We start from the raw sequence: 18,981 nt of genomic DNA, 5'->3' as shown, positions 1-18,981 counted from the left end.
AGAAGTCGTACAGCCAGTCCAATCCCAGGGAGTCTGGCTCAGGCTTTGCTGGCACCGTGGAGAAGCTGGCAAGCGGTAGGCTGAGCTCCACAGGACACAGCCGAGTGGCTCGGGGCGCGTCGCTGAGCTCTCGGAGTCTGGGTCTGGCGCACCACAGGAGGCAGGCGCGCTCCCACTCTCCGCAGCCGCCTCTTCCCTTAGGTCTCTCTCACCCCGGCTTCTGCGGGTAAACCAACAGCCGGTCTCCACCTCCGGCGCTGGGCGCGCATCTCCCTCCAATCCTCGCTTACATAAGGCGGCCGGGCGCGCTCCCGCCGCCGCTTACCCACCAGTGGAGTTGGTCCGAGCCCTCCACGCCTCCTCTGCGAGCGCTTCCGCGCATCCGGGAGCCCCACATTGGGAGGTGACCCTCCTTAGCTACCCAGCAGCGGCAGCCGGGACGTCTCCACGCGGCGCAAGAACGCTGAGATTGGAGACCCGAGCGCCTCACTGTGCCCAACTCCCTCCCTCGGCTCCTTCTCCTCCCACTTCTCTGTTCCTCCCCCCTCCGCCCTCCCGCGCCTGTATGTATTCGGCACTGGCGAGGGGACCCGGAGAGCAGTTCAGGCTCCGCGCGCCGCGGAGCTGCGGCAGTTCCTACCGCTGGCGGGGAGCGGTGAGGTGGCCGCCTTGCGCCTCCCCGGACTTCCCAAGTGGGGGCAGAGCAGCCGCTCACCGAAACGCCAGTTAGGAGGCAGAGGGAAAGAGGGACCGCCAAACTCCTCCTCAGCGTCTCCCCTCCACCCCCTTTTGGCCCCTGCCCTTGGAGAAAGTGGAGTGTGGCTCTTGGTTATCATTATTTCTTGACACGGCTTCATCGTGCACGGATTCAGCTGCTGCCCAGGGGCTTTTCCGCTGTTCGCGCATCTGTGTGTGGTTCCCCCCAGGCATACCTCTGTCGACGATGAGGAAGGGTCTGCGGGCGACAGCGGCCCGCTGCGGACTGGGACTGGGCTACGTGCTGCAAATGCTCGTGCTACCTGCCCTGGCCCTGCTCAGCGCCAGCGGTACCGGCTCGGCCGCTCAAGGTAAGGGGGTATGCAGAGCTCCGCGGCCACCTCCCTTCGCTTCTTCCTTCCCTCCTTCTTCCTTTCCTCCTCCCTAGTCTCCTGGCTTCCTTAATCCGCCTCGTTCCACTCAACTGGAAATCACTTTAAATTCCACTTTCCCAACTAGTCAAGAAGCTTTGATTATCACTATTTTTAATCTGTCTTACGAGATGGGCACAGATGGACCAGGGACGCACGGGGTGTGGACATGCATCTGTCTCTGGGCATGTGGGTGCCTTGAGTGTCTTTTGCACTTTTTGATGCACATGCACACGTTGTTGCATATCGTACACACAGAGGTTTGGAGAGACTCTCGATGCGGGTGTCTGTGTGGCATGCCAAAGATGTACCCTGATGCGCAGAGGCTCCCGGCGCTGTGCCACGTCTGGGGTTGCGGGATCTTCAGTGAGTCTCTGAGCACGCCAGACGCCGAAGGGCGCTCAGCTAAGGAAATGTTCGTAACGGCCGAGGACCCACAAGCGCCGGTGCCCCTTGGCTGCTGCTCAGGGCCCTTGGAGACACACAGCACACTCCGACCCGCGACCCAGCCTGCGGCAGGCCCCAGGGTGTGCACGTCTCCGCACTCACACCCTCTTGGTGTCTCCCTCCCCGCAGGCGACTGTGAAACTTAAAACCCCAAAGCTCTGGGGAAATGGACTGTTCGCTCAAACCAAATCCGAAACTCCCGGGGGTAACCGGCCAGTTTATAACTCTGACATTTTAATTTACCGCATCTGATCTTTAAAATAAGTGTCTGGGGCCCTCGGCAAAACCGGGGTTGGGAGAAGAGCGGTGGGGAGTTGAGAGTGGGTAAGGAGGAGAGGAGACACGGGGGCTGACCGCCTAGCTCCCTTCTTGTCCCCCGAGTTTGAATGTGTAGGGGCAGCGACCAGCCTTGAGAACTCAGAAGGCTGAGTGGAAGGGAGACGGAGAGGAAAGGGTCAACGCTGCCCCCTCCGCGGTCTCTCTCGGGTCATCTGGGCCCCCAACTTCCTCGCCAAGCCGAGCGCCCACCTGGGTCTTTTCGCCTAGTTCTGTGGTGGCCGCTGGTTCTGGGGAGGCAGCTCATCTTTTCCTTACGAAGGGGGTGGCGTTGAGGGTGGGTGGGAATGGAGGATGCTTCCGTAGCATTCGGAGGCAATTCAGGCAACCCAGCATCTCGGTTACACTTCTTTACGAATTGAGAGAGCAGAGGAGGTGCGGAGATAGCCTCAACTCCGCGGGCGATGCTCCGACACGGTGGGGGTTCCATCCTCTTTGACCTGCAAAGGAGCTGTGGGCGAGGGCGAGGGCGAGGGCGAGGGCGTGGGAGATGAATGGGAGTGCTGAGAGTAGGCGAGTGTGGTCCGGGTGGGGAAGTAAGTGATTAGCAAGGCTTTGTGAATTAGCCATAGCTACTTCGGGAGTAAATTTTCCTGCTGCCGCCGTAAGTGGCCACGCTCATAAATTCATCCTTTCTTTCTTGTCAGATGCCTCCCATCCCGAGGTTCTGCCCTGGTTTTTATATGCATACTTCCACAGCTCATTTGTCCATTTTACAAAGGAATCTCTATTGAGATCATATGAACTTGTAGATTTCTTGAAATTGGTTAACAAGTTCTCAGGGCGGCAGCCAAGGGTACTTAGAAGGAGGTGTTTGGAAGTTTAAGTGGGCAACCTGATGAATAGTTGTGGACGCAACCGCATGACTTCCTGTGGGATTAGCCTGCTATTATTGGGTGCGTAAAGCCCTGGGGCGGGTGCCAGGAGGGGTACCAGGCGATGAGAGAACTGTTTGAGGAAAGAACAAATTTAAGTCCCCAACGATGCTAAACAGGTATATGAGATCTCTGCGGAGAACTTACTACAGCTAAATTTAAAAGACTGGGTAGGAAAAAAAAAAAAAAAGGATCACTAAAGATAGTCAAACAGGAGATTTTAAGTGGATTAATATTGAAAGAAGAAGGGAGGAGAGGTGAAAAGAGAAGATGCCCAAGATAGACTGAGCGCTTGGGCTGTTTTTCTGCTTATAGACCAGACAAATCAGAGATCGAGGTTGGAACCCGCTCTTCTCATCTTAAGTGGAAAAATAAAATGTATTCTGTTGGGTGTGTGCATTTCAGTGTTTTTCTTCTTCATTTGGTTTATTTAGTTCTTCAGTTCTAGGTGAATAAACGATTTATTTACGTTTCAAGATTGTGGTCTTTGAAAGACTATTCCACCACTTTTATCTTTGTTATTCTCCATATTCCAGTATACCATCTCTTCTTGTATTGTCTCTTAGGTATCAAAAATACAGAAAGCACCAAACTCTACTATCTGCTACTATCATCATCATTCTAATCCATTCCCCCAACCTGTTTGCTATTGAACTACTATTATTACACTTCCTTTATAGAATCAGACTTTTATAATGGTCTTATGGTCAGTTCTCCTTCCTTCTAATTTCTCTTCCTTTCTCCTCTCTTTGGACTAGAATGCTAGCATAATACAAGATGCCTTTGCTCCCTCAAGGTATGATTTTCATATACTGAGGATGTAAAGATCAGAGTGAACTATTTTTATGAATGGCAGTACATAATGCAATTAAGATGAGAAAGTTAATTTAAGCACTTTACAATGTGGATGAGGTTTTTATTCTGTTGTTAGAGAAGTACTGGAAAAATTAGAAGTTTTAGGAAATATGTCTCTTCAGAGATAGCCAAGAAAACAACAGATGTTTAAGACAAGAAAAAAATATATAATAAGTATTATTTGTGAGTGTATTGCATTTTGTAACTGTGGTTTAAAGAAAGACAGTAGTCATTTAACAGGTCTTTGGGAGATACTCTAGGCTTTCGACAACTTTCTCCTTTCTGGCTATGCCCTAATGTTTCATTCAGGATTCCTGGGAACTCCTTACTCAGGGGAATTTGTAGGGAAAGGGAGTGTGTGTGTGTGTGTGCGCGCGCGCGCACGCGTGTGTGTGCATGTGTGTGTGTTTGAAGAGTGTATCTCAGAATTAGCGCCCTCCTGTTTTATAAATGCATTTTATTTCTGGACTACACAGCATTGTTATTCTGCTTATCTAGCACCAACTAGTGTTATGAGTGTAAACACCACCAGACTCAGAACAGAAAATTACTGAAGACTCTAATTATAATGGGATGATTCTCTACTAACATAATGTAATTTTTTATGTTTTAAAAAACAAATAATATACTTATTCCTACAAAAGAGTAAAAATTACTTTCATGCATTTATTCATATTGGTGTAGTAGAAATAGAAAGTTGGCATAAAAGACAATGGAATTTCATTACAGTTATATCACATATTTTTTCATTTTAGGAGCAGAGTAAATTCACAAATTCACATTTAGAATTTGCAATAAGGAAAAGTAGTCTAGTTTACTTTTGTTTAAAAGAATAATTTCATGCATTCTAGCTTAGGGAATGCTTAAAAGCCTTCAGAGAACAAACTTTTCAAGCAGCATTTGCAAAGTGTGAGGAACCATTAGATTGTTAACATTTTTTGATTCTTTGGTTTTCTGTGTTCTGGATACCTGGGATTCAAATTTCAACAAGGCAGAGTCCTCACGCATCTCCCATTGTAGACCTGATAAGAATTCAAACTGATCTTTTTAAAGCATCACCACACACACACACACACACACACACACACACACACACCTGCCCCTAAGGACATGACCATGAACGAGGCATGAGCTCTACTAGGCAAACCCTCTTAGCTTATTTATAATTATTGTCGATACTTAAAAATAACTGTTCTTTAATATATGCTAGGTTCTCCAATTAGTGCGAACAGCAAGAGTGTGCTCTATTAGGCCTTAACTGCATTTAGCACTATTCTGATTTAGGTCATGGCTTTGCTGGAGCAGCAGAGGGAGTCACTCTCAGAAGAAACATTAAAATTATAGGCTGCAACCACTTCAGGAAGATAATGGGGGGAATGCAGAGGCAGGGACTGAGTTAGCACTCTTGTCTTCCTATTTTAGCTACTTCATTTCAGTCTGACTTTGTATTTGTGGCAGTTAAAAACAAACTTGTTCACATTTCCTCACAAATTAAAAACTTAATAGATCATTTGGATAGTGGCGTTATTAAAGTTCAACAGTTATTGTTTGTTTATTATGACTCAGGCCATATCCTGTTTATTAGGAACATAGAGTTGAATGAGACAGTTTTAGCCTTCAAAGAAGACAGATTTATAAACATATAATTATAATTCATTTTCTAAAATATAATAGTGGGCACAGGTGTAGTAGCCCTTTCTGGATTCAAGCATCCAGAAATAGTAAATGTAGGTCAGGCTAGGGAGTGGTGGCGGAGGTGCCATAATTTCTAAGGAGTAAGTTGGAAGTGGAATGCTCTTAAAGATAATTTTGCTTTGCAACTATCTTATATTAAATCTTAGTTAGATTTAATTTATATTTGGTTGGGTTTTGGGGAGGCACAAGCTAAAGGCTGTTAGTGGTATGTGCCCATTCTGCCAGTTATCTTAGTGGTTACCACTGTCTCCAAATCCTGCCTCCACCACCTCCTGGGTGGGTGGCCATGAATGAGTTAAGTAGCATCTCTGTGCCTCAGTTTCCACCGATATAAAATGAGGACAATATATACTCTAAGTCATATTAGGATTGAATAAATTAATAAACGTAAAATATTTAGAGCAATATTCTTTGTCTTCCAACTGTGTAAAGCACTGGCAAAGAAATCTAGAAGTTAAAGAAGTTAAAGGTCGATAATTTTGAACCCAGAATGGGGACTGCTGCAGACACTGCTTCCCCAAAAAGCAACAAATGGAGCTGTCTGAGGAGATGCTTCAACGTTTACCACAGCAAACTCATGGACAGTGTGTGGTTCTTTGAACAGCATATAGAAGCTCTCTCCTCTCACAGCCCAATTCGTTCCTTTCAGCTCTCTCTGAGAAAATTAATCTAATACCAGTTCTAAAAATGTCATGTTAAGTCACTGCCAGTTAGGTCCTGGCTATAAGCTCTACCCTTGACTTTCTTCCTTTACAATGAATATTGAAAAGAGAACTTTTCTCAAAAACATACTTTATGAAAAGAAAAAACCATGTCAACTCCCATGTTTTCAGGTAAGAGTTTGGGAAAATCAGCTCTTTAAGCAAATGACAGTTTTTCTTTAAAAAAATGGACACAAGTGTATTGTCTAAAGAACATAATTGAATATATGTTAAAATAACGCAAAGAAACCTAGAAAATTAGATTGACTTGAAGGCAAAGCAAATTCATCAGGCCTTTCATATGTTCGAAATATACTTGCAATAAAAAGTTTTGGTATCATAATTTAGAATGACACGGATAATCTAGATAACATACATTTTCAGTTTCACATTTAATTCCAGCTTAGTGGTTATTATTTTTTCATGTTTGGCGCAAATGTTTTTTGTTTGTTTGTTTGTTTTTTTGGCAAACTTTTATGATAAAACTAGGGATTTGTTGGCTTTATTATATTAAGACAGATCTTTCTCCTGCAGTATTTTTATTCTGCTTTCAATGCTTGATTGCTTGGTGTGCACTTACAGAGCCCTAACTTTCTCACTCTCTTTTATAACCTTAATTTCTTAAAGCTATGTATGGACTCTTTTTTGATGTCATATTTTATTTGACTTTGTAATTGTTTATGTATTAGTGGAGGAAGACTACATGAATCTGAGACCTTGTGTATTGCCCCAGTATCATTTAGTTCAAGGATGTTTGAAATAGCACTCATGGAAACTCAGTGCTATATTTTGTATAACTTTTCCGAAGTGGAGTGAGTTTGCCTTGAGCAATGTTAAAACACTAGTGTCTTCTTTATCCTAGTTCTTACAAAGAAATCCAATATTTGAATCTTTATAGTTTTCCTTATTTTAAATATTTCATCTCCAAATTTAAAAATTTAAATTAAAACATTTTATAGTAATCAAGATCAGAGGTAGTTACCTTTTTATGCTCTCTACTTGATTAAAGTTTTCAGAATTTCTGCCTTTTCACGAAAATCCAAAATATGTATTATGTTGAAAAATTTGGACTCTTTATGAATAATGTTAGAAAATATTGTACTATATTTCTGAATTTTAAAAAACAGTTTGGGGTTGAAATCATAATATGGTTTCTCATTTTGAGCATTCCTGCCCCCCTAAAAAGTTTCGCCCTTAGGATTATATAATAATATTTTGAAAGACACAAAAGACTACCACCAGATTTTAAAGGTACTAAAAACATACCTAGTCTTCTATACAGAACTCATAGTGTTAAAACTACATTGACATTAATTAAATCGAAGTTATAGAGAGTAAGTTGTAGTTTTGAAAGTGCCAAATATGCAAATATTTATCCTTATGTCAGTATACCTTTTATTAGCGGTGAGCACAGTGATTCAAAAATGCTTTGTGTGGCAAAAGTGAAGTCTAACATCTGAAAACACCAATGTTTGGGGAATACCCTCTTTTAATTAAACCATATCTCATTGCCAGTGTGATAGTGCAAAGTGAGAGTGAGAGGAGCCAGGTGAGACTTCATTATGTTGATGTGCCAGTTAGAGTTCTTATTTTAAATACAAGGGCTCAAAATAATCATGTTAACAGATGATATTGATTAATCAAATTTAACTCCAGACTTACCAGTCTTATTTATTTTAAAATGTTGTGAGGATGGGGTTGGGTGGATTTGACCTTCATTAATCATTGTCATTTGGATCCTGTGGCTAGTTTCATTTCTCAGCAATTATGAGAGCCATAAAAATGACTCTTGTAGATGAACATGTATTATCTCCTCTTCTAACTAAGGATGTTAAACAACACAAACTCCCTCAGCACATTTAACAAGTTTATTGATGAATGCTAACATTTCTCAGTTTTAGTCAATGTCTTAATTGATTATTTAATCATGGACTGCCTGAACTCTATAATTTATTGCCTTCTCTTTTCTCTTTTTGTTTAGAAGAAAAACCTAATATGTGATCATTCCTTTCCAATAAAAACAAATTAGTGCTTGCATATTAAAATGCATCTGCAGTGCACTTATAAGGGCAAATATGTCCATGAAAGGAAATGCAGGTGTTTTTTTAAAATTCAGGAAAATTGGCGTGTATATTAATATAAAACATAAAAGAGTAGTATAGAAGTAAAGTATACCATTTTTATAGGAGAGTAATCGTTTTAAATTAATTCGTAATGTACATGCTACTAGATAATAGAAGTTTTGTGCAAAATGATAGGAATGCAATATAACAATATCCACTTATAATTATAGCCATAATGAAATACATTCATGTATAAGATTAAAGTTAAAGGGAGCAACTTTGGACCATTCTCTATGAATTCAAAATTTCAAGTGTGTACACTTGAAACTTACTGGATTTTGTTAACCAATGTCTCCATAATTTTTTTAAAAATTGCTACCTGTATTTAAATTGAATATTTTATATAATTCTAATATCTTTTCGGAATTTCATGAACCCAAAAAAATCCTTTCAAGATCTAGACCAAAGAGTACTCTTTCACAAATGTTATTCTCTAACATTTACAGGAATTAAAAATGATGGTGACAAAAGCATTACTGATTTATCACAAGTGATTTCAGAGACCTGTGTTATTTCTAATCCATATCAAATAAATAACCAAATTACTATCACAATATAAATTTTGTGATTGGGAAGACATAGTCAATAATGGCAATTTTTCTTTGAGCATTCTGTCAGTGTGAAATATGTTGACATTTGAATTTAGCTTTTAATAAAGGGAAAATGATATATTTTATCTTCCACTGAATAAAGAGTTTGCCAGATATACACATTGTAGCCACCCAGTGGAAGTGCGCAAGTTTAGCAAGTAGCAATCTTGAAGTCATTCTAAATAAAACAGTAATTACATTGCCTGTCATTTTCTTTAGCAACTTTTCTTCTTCCTTCTGGAGCTCCATAAGATAATGAAAGAGTATAAGCTTTAGAATGTGTTAAGGATCAAATCCAAGGATGGAAAGAGCCTAAGATATTTCCCTCCCAGCCTATCACAGCCATCACCAACAGAGTATGCAGCTTGGTGGGAAACAGAAGCCCATTTCAGTAACTGCTCTCAGAAGCTGAGGAAAAACAGACATGTTCAAATGATTTATTTGTGCTATCCGGAATAGAGACCTAAGATTAGTATTTCATCATAATATTATTCAACAGGCCCTCTGACTTCAGATTTTTATCTTCATCTGAACCTATTCCAATAAACAGGGCAAAAGAATTTGGAAAGTGTTTAAAAGGTGTATATTTGAAAGAACTTAGATTCGGATTTTACTTGGACCAATTTGGGCAGGATGTGCTTGTTTGCAAAATCTGGACAAGTCAGAGGTATACTGATATATAGCATCTGATAGTATATTCCTTTGGAATATATAATTAATCTTTCAGTGGTCTTTATAGAACGCATTGCCAGTTTCTGAGCTACTCTGTTAAACATTATCATTAATAAGAATACCATTATAGTATCTTAAATCTCACCTGTACATCAAAAATCGAATTGCATTCTTTGGCCAGGGAAATAATTTACTTAATTGGAGTTTTATCTTTAATATATTATAGTACATTTAAAAATATATGTTGTCATATCTTTCTCTTATAACCATCAAAATATTTATTTTTATTTATATTTACACATATATCTATACAGATTTAAAAGGACCACAGTGAAGGTAGTTGTAAAAAAAATAGAAAGACTAAGAAAAGTTTTAACAATAATGAGTATGTTTCCAGAGGGATGGGGGTAATCAGTTTATTGGATTTATTAGAAATGATGATCACATGAAAGATACACATGTCATTTTTTATTCAATTAAATAACTGGAATTATTTCCTAGGAGGGTATTTCCAGGCAGACTCTTAATGAAATGAAGGGTTACAAGGAGTAGACAAATATAGTTCAATAATCCCTGTGAGTATATATATATGCTTGCACAAATTGTGTGTGTGTGTGTGTGTGTATCTGTGTAAACTTTTTTGTTTTAGGGATGAGAGTTCATTTTCAAATAAACTTGGTAATATCCTTAAAAAACAAACAGAACCTTTCAAAAATAAAAACTTTTATATTTATAAGACAAATTCATAAAAGTAGTCATTGAATAGAAAATCAGATTTAATCACTGGTTTGTGACCAAAAATTATATCCTACTTTTCTGCAAAAAATCGCCTTGTTCTCTGCCAGTTACTAAGTCACTTACATAATATACATTAGAGTTGCCTCTGCCTCATTTGTGCACTGGCTTATCTGAGAGAAACAAGATTTCTCCTGTCCTCCAAGTGACAAGGACTGGCGGATCTCCTCTTTTACTGGTTTACTTCAGAAACCTGGAGAACATCTGTTTTCCTACAGAGTGGACTAACTTTCTTGACCAAAGGAGAATGTCAGCTTTCAGGCATGCACAGGTAAAATCCTTCATCTACACGTGTTATACCATCTCAGGGTGCTCTCAGGAGAGGCATCATTCCCCTTCTAAGCACCTCTTATGTGGGCTGATGGAAGGAGAGGCCAGTTGTGTTGTTCTTTCCTGAATTCTGTGATGGTTTGTTTCAACTTCTTAATCAAATGAAGTTATGTTTCTAGGCTGCAGAATATTTGATTTTCTTGGACTCCCTCAGATGCCGTATAGGTGGCTTTTTTTCCCTGGTTTCTCCATTACGTCTTTTGAAGGCTTTTTTTTTTTTTTAAATAAACAAAGATAGATAAAGTTATTTGAGTGCGGAAAAGATTGTTACTAATGAAAAAATATATATAGAATTTCATTCAGGATAGAGAACTCATATGCTTCCTTGTTTATATTCAATATTATATTAAAATGTAGGTTAATATGTAAGTATTTACATGATACATCATTATGTGAATACATATTAATTATTGCCATGTGTCCACATCATTTGGCAGTTCTGAACTAGGATTTTAAAAGGTGCGAATAAATTCTAGAGTTTAAAAATTGTTTTGTATGTTCTCTATCATACCTAACCTACATTCATGGATGATACTAGGTTTTCATAGCAAAGTATGTAAGAGAAGCAAAGGAAGTAATAATGCCTCACAAAGTCTTGTGATCACAAGTCTAAATGCTAACGAGGGAGGCTGCCTGTTCAAAGCTGAATGCAAGGTTAAAAAGAGGGTCTTAAAGATAACCGCAGATTCCAGAGTTCTTGAGTTTGTTTTGCATTCAGTGACAGTCACTAAATTAGGGAAAGGAATGTTCAAACAACACACTTGAGGAAAAGTGATTTTTATAGAAAGGAGCCATTTCTGCTAATAGCCAGTAACTGCTTGTAACCCCGCTGACATTAAAAGTCCATTAGCTAAGCTCAGTTTAAATAGCAGCTGATGCAGTGTCAGCTAAATGTACATTGGAATTTTTTAAATATAATTCAGTAATAGCAGTTCTATAATTTTTTCTAAAACTACATACATTAAGTAAAACAAATGTCATCTGATAGTGGCAGGGCTGCTACTAAACAGGCAGAAATTTGTGATGAAACAAAAGTTAACAGTCTATATAACAAGAAGATAATAAATGGTAGTGATGGTTTTAAAAGGGAGCGTTGAGAAAAATCATATGGAGAAGCTTAAGCTGACATCCAGAAAGAGTTTGCCTCATAGAGTCACATATCAGCATGCATTACTTTGAGATATTCATTTAAAGCGAAGTGAATTTTTTACCATTAGCCTCAGTGTTTAGTTTTTAGTGTATTGTGAAACAACCAGAAATCTCTTTCTTAGATACTGTTATATATGTAAATTGTGGGAGGAGGGGGTGGGAGACATGAGGCAATTAAGAGAAAAAGTGAAAAAATGAAAACAGAGGAAAAACTTCATATGTGTTAATATTTTAAGGTGATTACTATGATAATATTTTTGAGAGCATGCTGATATATTAGTGCTGCCTACAATGAAATCAAAGGTTGAAATGTCCATAATATCCTCTTTTTCTACCTTTTGAATATTTTTTAATCTCCATTTTAATCATCTGAAAGACAAAAAGTTTTACTGCAAATTTCTATTAGAATCCAAGAATCTTTAATAAATCATCTTGAAGAATTCCCTACATTGCTGTTCTATAACTATGAGACCATTGTGGAGACAAAGTGAGGGTTACTCAGTAATCCAACGTGTGAGTTGAGAACAAGGCAGTCATTTATCAGTGGCTGCCATGCTCACGCCACGGTAAAGTATTATGGGAGCTTCCATTTCAACTCCCCCCATTATTGGACCATTAGTGAAACTCTGTACAGGCAGCAGTGGGGAGCCCTGCTTAAGCTTATGATCCCAATCACTTAGGCATCAACTTTGTGTACATATTCACAATGGTCACTTGAATTGTTATCACGCTTCTTAGAATTCAGAATTATTTATCATTTCTAACGTAAGAATTCATTTATAAATCTAGCCTGAGATAGCATATCCTTTTCATTCATTCATTCATTCATTCATTCATTATTTATTTATTTATTTATTTATTTATATTTTAAAATTAAGTCAGTATTTCTTTATTATGTTAAAAAATACCTCACATAACCATGCATTGCTTGAAAAGGAAAAAGAAAAGAAAAAAGGAAGAAGAAAAGGATTACTATTTAATCATAATGGGGGGGCAGAAATCTCCCTTTTATGTTCACAGATTTTCATACACTAATTTCTTAATAAAATCAAGAAATACTCTTTGGTGTTGTTAACTGTTTTAATTCAATTCAGGCCACTGTAAAGACTTGTTTGAATGAATTGGAAGCTTAAATGGACAGAGTTTATGCAATTAAATTCCTAACCCAAGTCTCATTTACGGACATATTATGAGGGACTTGATGAATAATCTCATCTTTAGTATGTAAGTCAAACATTAATAACAGATGGAAATATGCCTCAGTTCAACCAGTGGGCTTTGATTTTTTAATTCTAAACCAACTTTATTTTCTTCAGACTAAAACATCTGTTAAAAGTGACTATTTTCCATATGTTTTTCCTTTGCTCTTGCATAAAACTTAATTTTATTGTAAGATGAAAAAAGAATGTCATTGTATTTGGCCACACAATAAATTTGTACACATCTATGAACTAGTATTATGAAATTGATATTGAAAATAACAGGATGATGCTAGACTGATTAAAATATGAAAATTATTACATTTGAGTTTGGAATAGTTTTTAGAAAAACTTACCCTGAAACATTAATATACTGTTTCTTTCTTGGATAGCTTTACAAGTGTATCTATATATATTTTTTTGTATGAAGAATTACGTTTTTAAAAAAGTCTGAGTGAATACAATATACAGCATGGTTGGGTACAATTAGATTAGTTTATTTATGCTTAGAAGACTTTTCTTAAAATAATATTTAATATTGTCCATTTTTTAGTGTGCTTATCATGACTGTTTAGAATAGTGAATGATTTTAAGTTTCTTTTTTTCGTTTCGCAGTTTAACATTTCCCTTTTTTTGACAGTTAAGGAATTAAAAGACTATTAGATATATGTATGTATGTGGATCTGATAATTTCCTGATATAAGAAATTAATCAGAATCCATTGGAAAAATATTAATATTACAATCAAGAGTATCTCTGTGACAGCTGTGCTAGGGAAATACTAATGTCAGCCTTTATGTAAGTATCTTGGTAAAGATGAATAAACTGTGCTAAACTCTAAGCTAGCAAATTGCATACAACTTTAAAATCTCTTAGTTTCATTCCACATTTGCAATTCGAATAGAATAATATTAGTATTTATATCATAGAATTGTGAAGATTAATAGGGTTATCAAAAGTGAAGAACTGCAAGCAGTGCCTGGCACCAGATAAACACTTAGTGCACATTAGCAATTGTCATTGCTGTTGCTAGTGTCTTTTCATTATATAAGTATTTACTATACAATACTTTTCATTTGGCACTACTATGAAAGTAATCAAATATATCACAAGAATTAAAGGATTGCACTCAATTGGGGGTACCATCAGGTAGAAAAATATCATGTGAACCAACAAAAGCATATTGTTAAAGGTAAAACTTTTGAAAGAAATTGGTAGATTTTAAAATTCACATTTTTTATATCCAGTCAAGTTATGAAATGTTAATTGTACATTAGAACTCTGTAGAAAGTCAGCTTATTTGTTCCAGTTTTTTGGACAAGCAAACTTAGATTTTTTTTTTTTCCTGTGCTAATACTAAATTAGGCTGTAATCCATTAAAACTGGTATCTAATAAATTCCAATGAGAAAGAAATCAGTTTACACTTTTCTCCACTATACTCTGGCTGTATTTATGAAGACAAATATAAGTTAAAAGGCTGGAAATAACAATCAACAAATTCATTTATTTTTTTTGCTAACATTTAAAATTTTTGTAGAGGAATAGAGACAAACTTTTTTACTTATATCAGACATTTTAACACACTAAAGCATTTACTGATCTTAGTATAGAAACAAAATTTATTAAACTGAAATTTTCAAGCAAAAGCAAAGTTCATACATGTGTGAGGAGCCTATTATAATATAGGCCAAAAAAGGGATTAGATACCAATCTGTTAAATATATGTGTCATGACTGACATATGATGCATTTAATAAAGTGTTTTTCTAATGGATTAGCTCATGAACAAACTGTATCTCAACTCTACTTGTTTCTTATAGGCATACATGTGTTATTAATAATATGTAATAAGGGAAAGGGAAAAAAACTTGAAGATCATAGTTCTCTTGAAAAAAGTTTTCCAGCATGTATTTATAAAATGAAAGTGTACCATTGCTTAAGTAACAACTCTGTTTTGAAGAAAAATATGGACACATATAAAATGCTTATATATTTTAGTTCACTGTGACATTAAATAATCTCTTTTTGTTCTTTTGTTTTATAGTCTTTAAAGTGCATAATTATAAAATTAAGATAAGACAAAATATAACTTTTTTTTCAAAATGTTTCAACTTGATAGGAAGACACAAGAACATAACCCCAAACATTTGTAACCCCAAATAATGCAATTGTGAACCTTTAGCAAACAGAATGTAAAAATGCAATAACTAAATAAATAAACAAGGATAACTCATTACCACACCAAAATATACCCACACAGGAAACATTTTTAATTGGCCCATTGAACACTGACTCCTTTGTAATTTTCTTAGTCAAAAAAGCAAAGTTTAACACTCTTTTAGTTCTTAACTCCAACTGTCCTCTCCTAGTTTCCTAAGCGCAGTGCTGTAGGAAACATTCCTCTCTTTAAAGGCAAAATTAATAAGAACTCAGAATCAACAGTGTGGTTTAGTTCCTACATAATTATAAAAACCTCTTATCTTTATAAGATCTTATTCTGCTTAAAGAATCCGACAGAAGCAACCTAGAATGCTTTTAATGATTGATTAAACTGCTTATTTGGATTTTTATGCTGTGTATAACATTTGGTTTTTAGTAGTTTTTTTTGAAGATTGCCCAAGGTAAAAACCACAACCACTAAAAAGATGAGACTGTTTTTAACCTCTTCTAGGTTATACCTGTTTGTGTTTTTTCTTGTTTTTGTTTTAATAAAGACAAGCTTCTCGAAATCTTAATTTTTTTCTGGACGTTAAACTGTCTTGGGAAGTTCTGTGGTGTGATTACTGAGGATTTTGTGTTTTTAAAATTGATATGAACAGTATCTATTTTGTGCCAGAATGTATTTTCATTTGCTATTACTTTTATGAGGTGGGGGGAGGGGAGCAATTCAGAAAACCAAGTTATTAAAACAATAAAAAATTAAATTATTTCATAGTCTCATACATTTATACATCTTTAAATTTGCAACATGAAAACATATTCGACACTTTAATGCTGTTATATTAGAAAAGATGACATATATTTCCTAAATATATTTGAGATATGTCCATTTCTCCAAACTGGATCACTGAAGAAGATTCTTTCTTCTTCCTGTCTGGTCCCACTCTCCAATGTGCTCCACACAGAAGCCAGGCAAATTTTAACAACTACATCGGTAGAGCTCTTTTTTTTGTAAAATCTTTTGGTATCTCTCGATTGCATCTAGAATCAGATCTAAACTTCTTAACATGGCTGACATTTGTTCTTATGCCTCTAATTCCTTTCCTAGAACTCCAATGTGGTTATTGTCTCTCAGACTGTGCACCTCTCCCAAACCTTGCACAGGCTGTTCCAGTGCAGCCCTAGGAGGGAACCTCTTCAGAATTCTTTTAGCAAGCTGTTAATGAGTGAATCTGGTGGCTTGTACTTCTTTGCTGTGAAAGAGTGTTCATTCTTTATGTTGCATAACTTCCTGGCTGATTTCTCTTCCATCTTTATGTCTTAGTTTAGATCTTCATTCCTTCATAAGGCTACTTTTCACACTCAACAGTAATGCTCTCCTTTTTCCTGTGTTCCCAGCTAGCATGTCAGCATGAGGAGGGCAGGAATTTATGTTCATCTTGGAATCTCTAGTACAATGTGTGACAAGATGCTTGACACACACAATCAGCACATAACACAGATCTTTTGAATGATGTTGGATGAATGCATATTTTGTTCATGCGACATATCTTGGGGGGGACTTTTGGTGACTACTCATGGTGATGGAGTTAGAACTTTCCCTGTTATCTTCATCACTGACTTTTGAGAGCTACTGGACGGAGTGAGCTGAATATGAATAGGAAAGTCTTAGGAATGAAAGTTCACCACCTCTTAGATTCTGCCTAAAAGGCCAGTCTCCATATCCCTACTTCAGAAATCCACTTCTAACTTCAGATTGTGTACTCTGTAATTTGGGGCTATTAAGTAACTTGGATTCTCTTATAGTTGAAGAAAATACACCTTAGACAGTTGATGGGTAAGCAACATGAGCACAGTTGGACTCTAAGTGGTTTGGTCAAGTTGCCTAAACACAGAATTGGAAGTTAAAAAGAGGTCTACAAGTTAAACCAGAACCCCCAGAGAACCTTTCCTATTATTCAATTGTCATATTCTATCATGCAATATTGGTAAAATAAATTGGCTCTCTACTGGTTGATGAAATTTTGTTTTATAATGCTTATTCTTACATTAATATTTTTTCTACAGAGTATTTCTTCTTATTTTTCTCCACCGTAAAGTAAACAAGTCTTTTGCAGGGCATGTGTCTTAGTCTGTACAGGCTATTAGAACAAAATACCACAGACTTTTGTTTCTTATAGTTCTAGAGGCTGGGGGTCGGCGAGCAGGGCATCAGTGTGGTCATGTGGGTAAAGGACAACTTCCTGGTTCATAGACAGATATCTTCTCTCCATGCCCTCACATGGTGGTAGGGCAAAGGATCTCTGTGGGGTCTCTTTTATAAGAACACTAATCCCATTCACAAAGGCTGCACCCTCATGACCTAAGTATCTCTCAAAGGCTCCACCAACTAATACCATCATCTTTGGGGATTAAGATTTCAACACATGAATTTGAGGGAAACAAACATTTGGACTGTAGCAGTATGATAGTATGAATATAAGGTCTTGGGAAGCAGTTTGTGACAGTGGGAGCAGAGTGACCCAGAGTCAAGGACAATAAATCTGTTTTGTAGTATGTATTAAACTCAGTTGTTTCCCTACATTGACCATTGTCTGAAAGTATTTTTGCTAAGACCACAACCTATTATCTTTGTGCAGGATATTTTAGTTTTTTAGACTAGGAAATAGTATAGTGAAATATATCATTATAAAGTATTATTGAATCAGGTATTCTTGTAGGCACTTTTAAGGTGACCAAAATATGTTATGGATTATGCTACACTGCCAGCAAAGAGGAAATTATAACAAGTAACTGCTTCTTTTTGTTAAGACTTCAGTAAACACAGACCCAACTTGCCCTGAATAATTACTGCAGAGAATTATGCATTGGTTTTAACTGGTAGTTGTTTATAATCAAGCAGCCTGAATCTTGCCTTGACATAAAGCAGAGGAAGTGGTTAGGAGACAGACCTGTAATTATGAGCAGCAGGTGCCCATAATGGAATGCCACAGGGATGTTTAAAGAGGCAAGTATTACTTTTAGGAAAGACTTCAAGACAGTCAGTTTAGACCAAAAGACATCAAAATGAAAACTGGCTTCAGAGCAGTATTGAAAAGTATTTTCAAATACTTTCCAAAATTATTTCTTTGGAAACAAAAGAAAATGTAATAAATTCCTTTTGTGTAAATTAAACTTGTCCTCCACATGCCTAAACATTATCAGAACATAAAGGTGGAACTCCGTTTCCAGAAAAGGGATGATTAGATAATTTCTAGTTATTAAGAGGCTTATTTATTATGTAAACAAATGGTTTGATCTTTAATAGGTGTCTCATGAATAAATTGAATGAATAAAAATTAGTTTCTTCTCTAAAGTGAATTTGCATGGCTTCATAGGACACCAAATCATCGATTTCATAATCGCATACAACCAAATTTTTTATATCAATTACATAAATTAACAATATTCTCCATTGTAACTTTTAAGGCGAAGAATAAAAATAGAACAAGCTCTGTATTTAATGGAACCCAAAATTCTCATACATATTTTAAATTTTACTAGTTTACTGTATATTGTTAGATATTTGTCAGTCGTTGCACAACATTTTACCCTTCAGTGATAACGTTTTTCAATTTTCATCTTTTTCTAAAAAAAATCAAATATCATTTTTTCTAAGTGATACCGAGGAAGAATAACGATCTACACAATAAAGTATATACAATAAAAACTTGTAATCAAGTTGTAAAAGAAACATTAAATGTGGATTTATTATGCCAGCTCCCCTTTAAAAAATGCACTTAGCTAAGGTGTTTTGATAGTGCACTATTATTTCAATATTTTTCTTTCATCTTAAACTATACACCAAAGGCTGTGGTTTATATTAACGTACAGAAAATTATGATATGAGACATAGACACACTAAATAAACTCAACAAAATGTAATTG

General features: G+C 36.9%; 1 protein-coding gene across 1 annotated transcript in view; it reads left to right on the top strand.

Annotated features, from left to right (window-relative positions):
- Window positions 1–580: 580 nt before the first annotated feature.
- The window catches only part of UNC5C (unc-5 netrin receptor C), a 341,084-nt gene continuing 322,683 nt past the window's right edge, over window positions 581–18,981 (top strand). The window contains exon 1 of the mRNA XM_039845741.1: window positions 581–1,067. Coding sequence (XP_039701675.1) covers window positions 944–1,067 — 124 coding nt within the window. The 5' untranslated portion in view covers window positions 581–943. The remainder of the gene's footprint in view (window positions 1,068–18,981) is intronic.

The sequence above is a fragment of the Pteropus medius genome, unplaced genomic scaffold (assembly GCF_902729225.1).
Source record: "Pteropus medius unplaced genomic scaffold, Ma_sr-lr_union100, whole genome shotgun sequence".
Lineage (NCBI taxonomy): Eukaryota > Metazoa > Chordata > Mammalia > Chiroptera > Pteropodidae > Pteropus > Pteropus medius.
The sequence above is the reverse complement of the archived record's forward strand: the minus strand, read 5'-3'. Positions and strand labels throughout refer to the sequence as shown.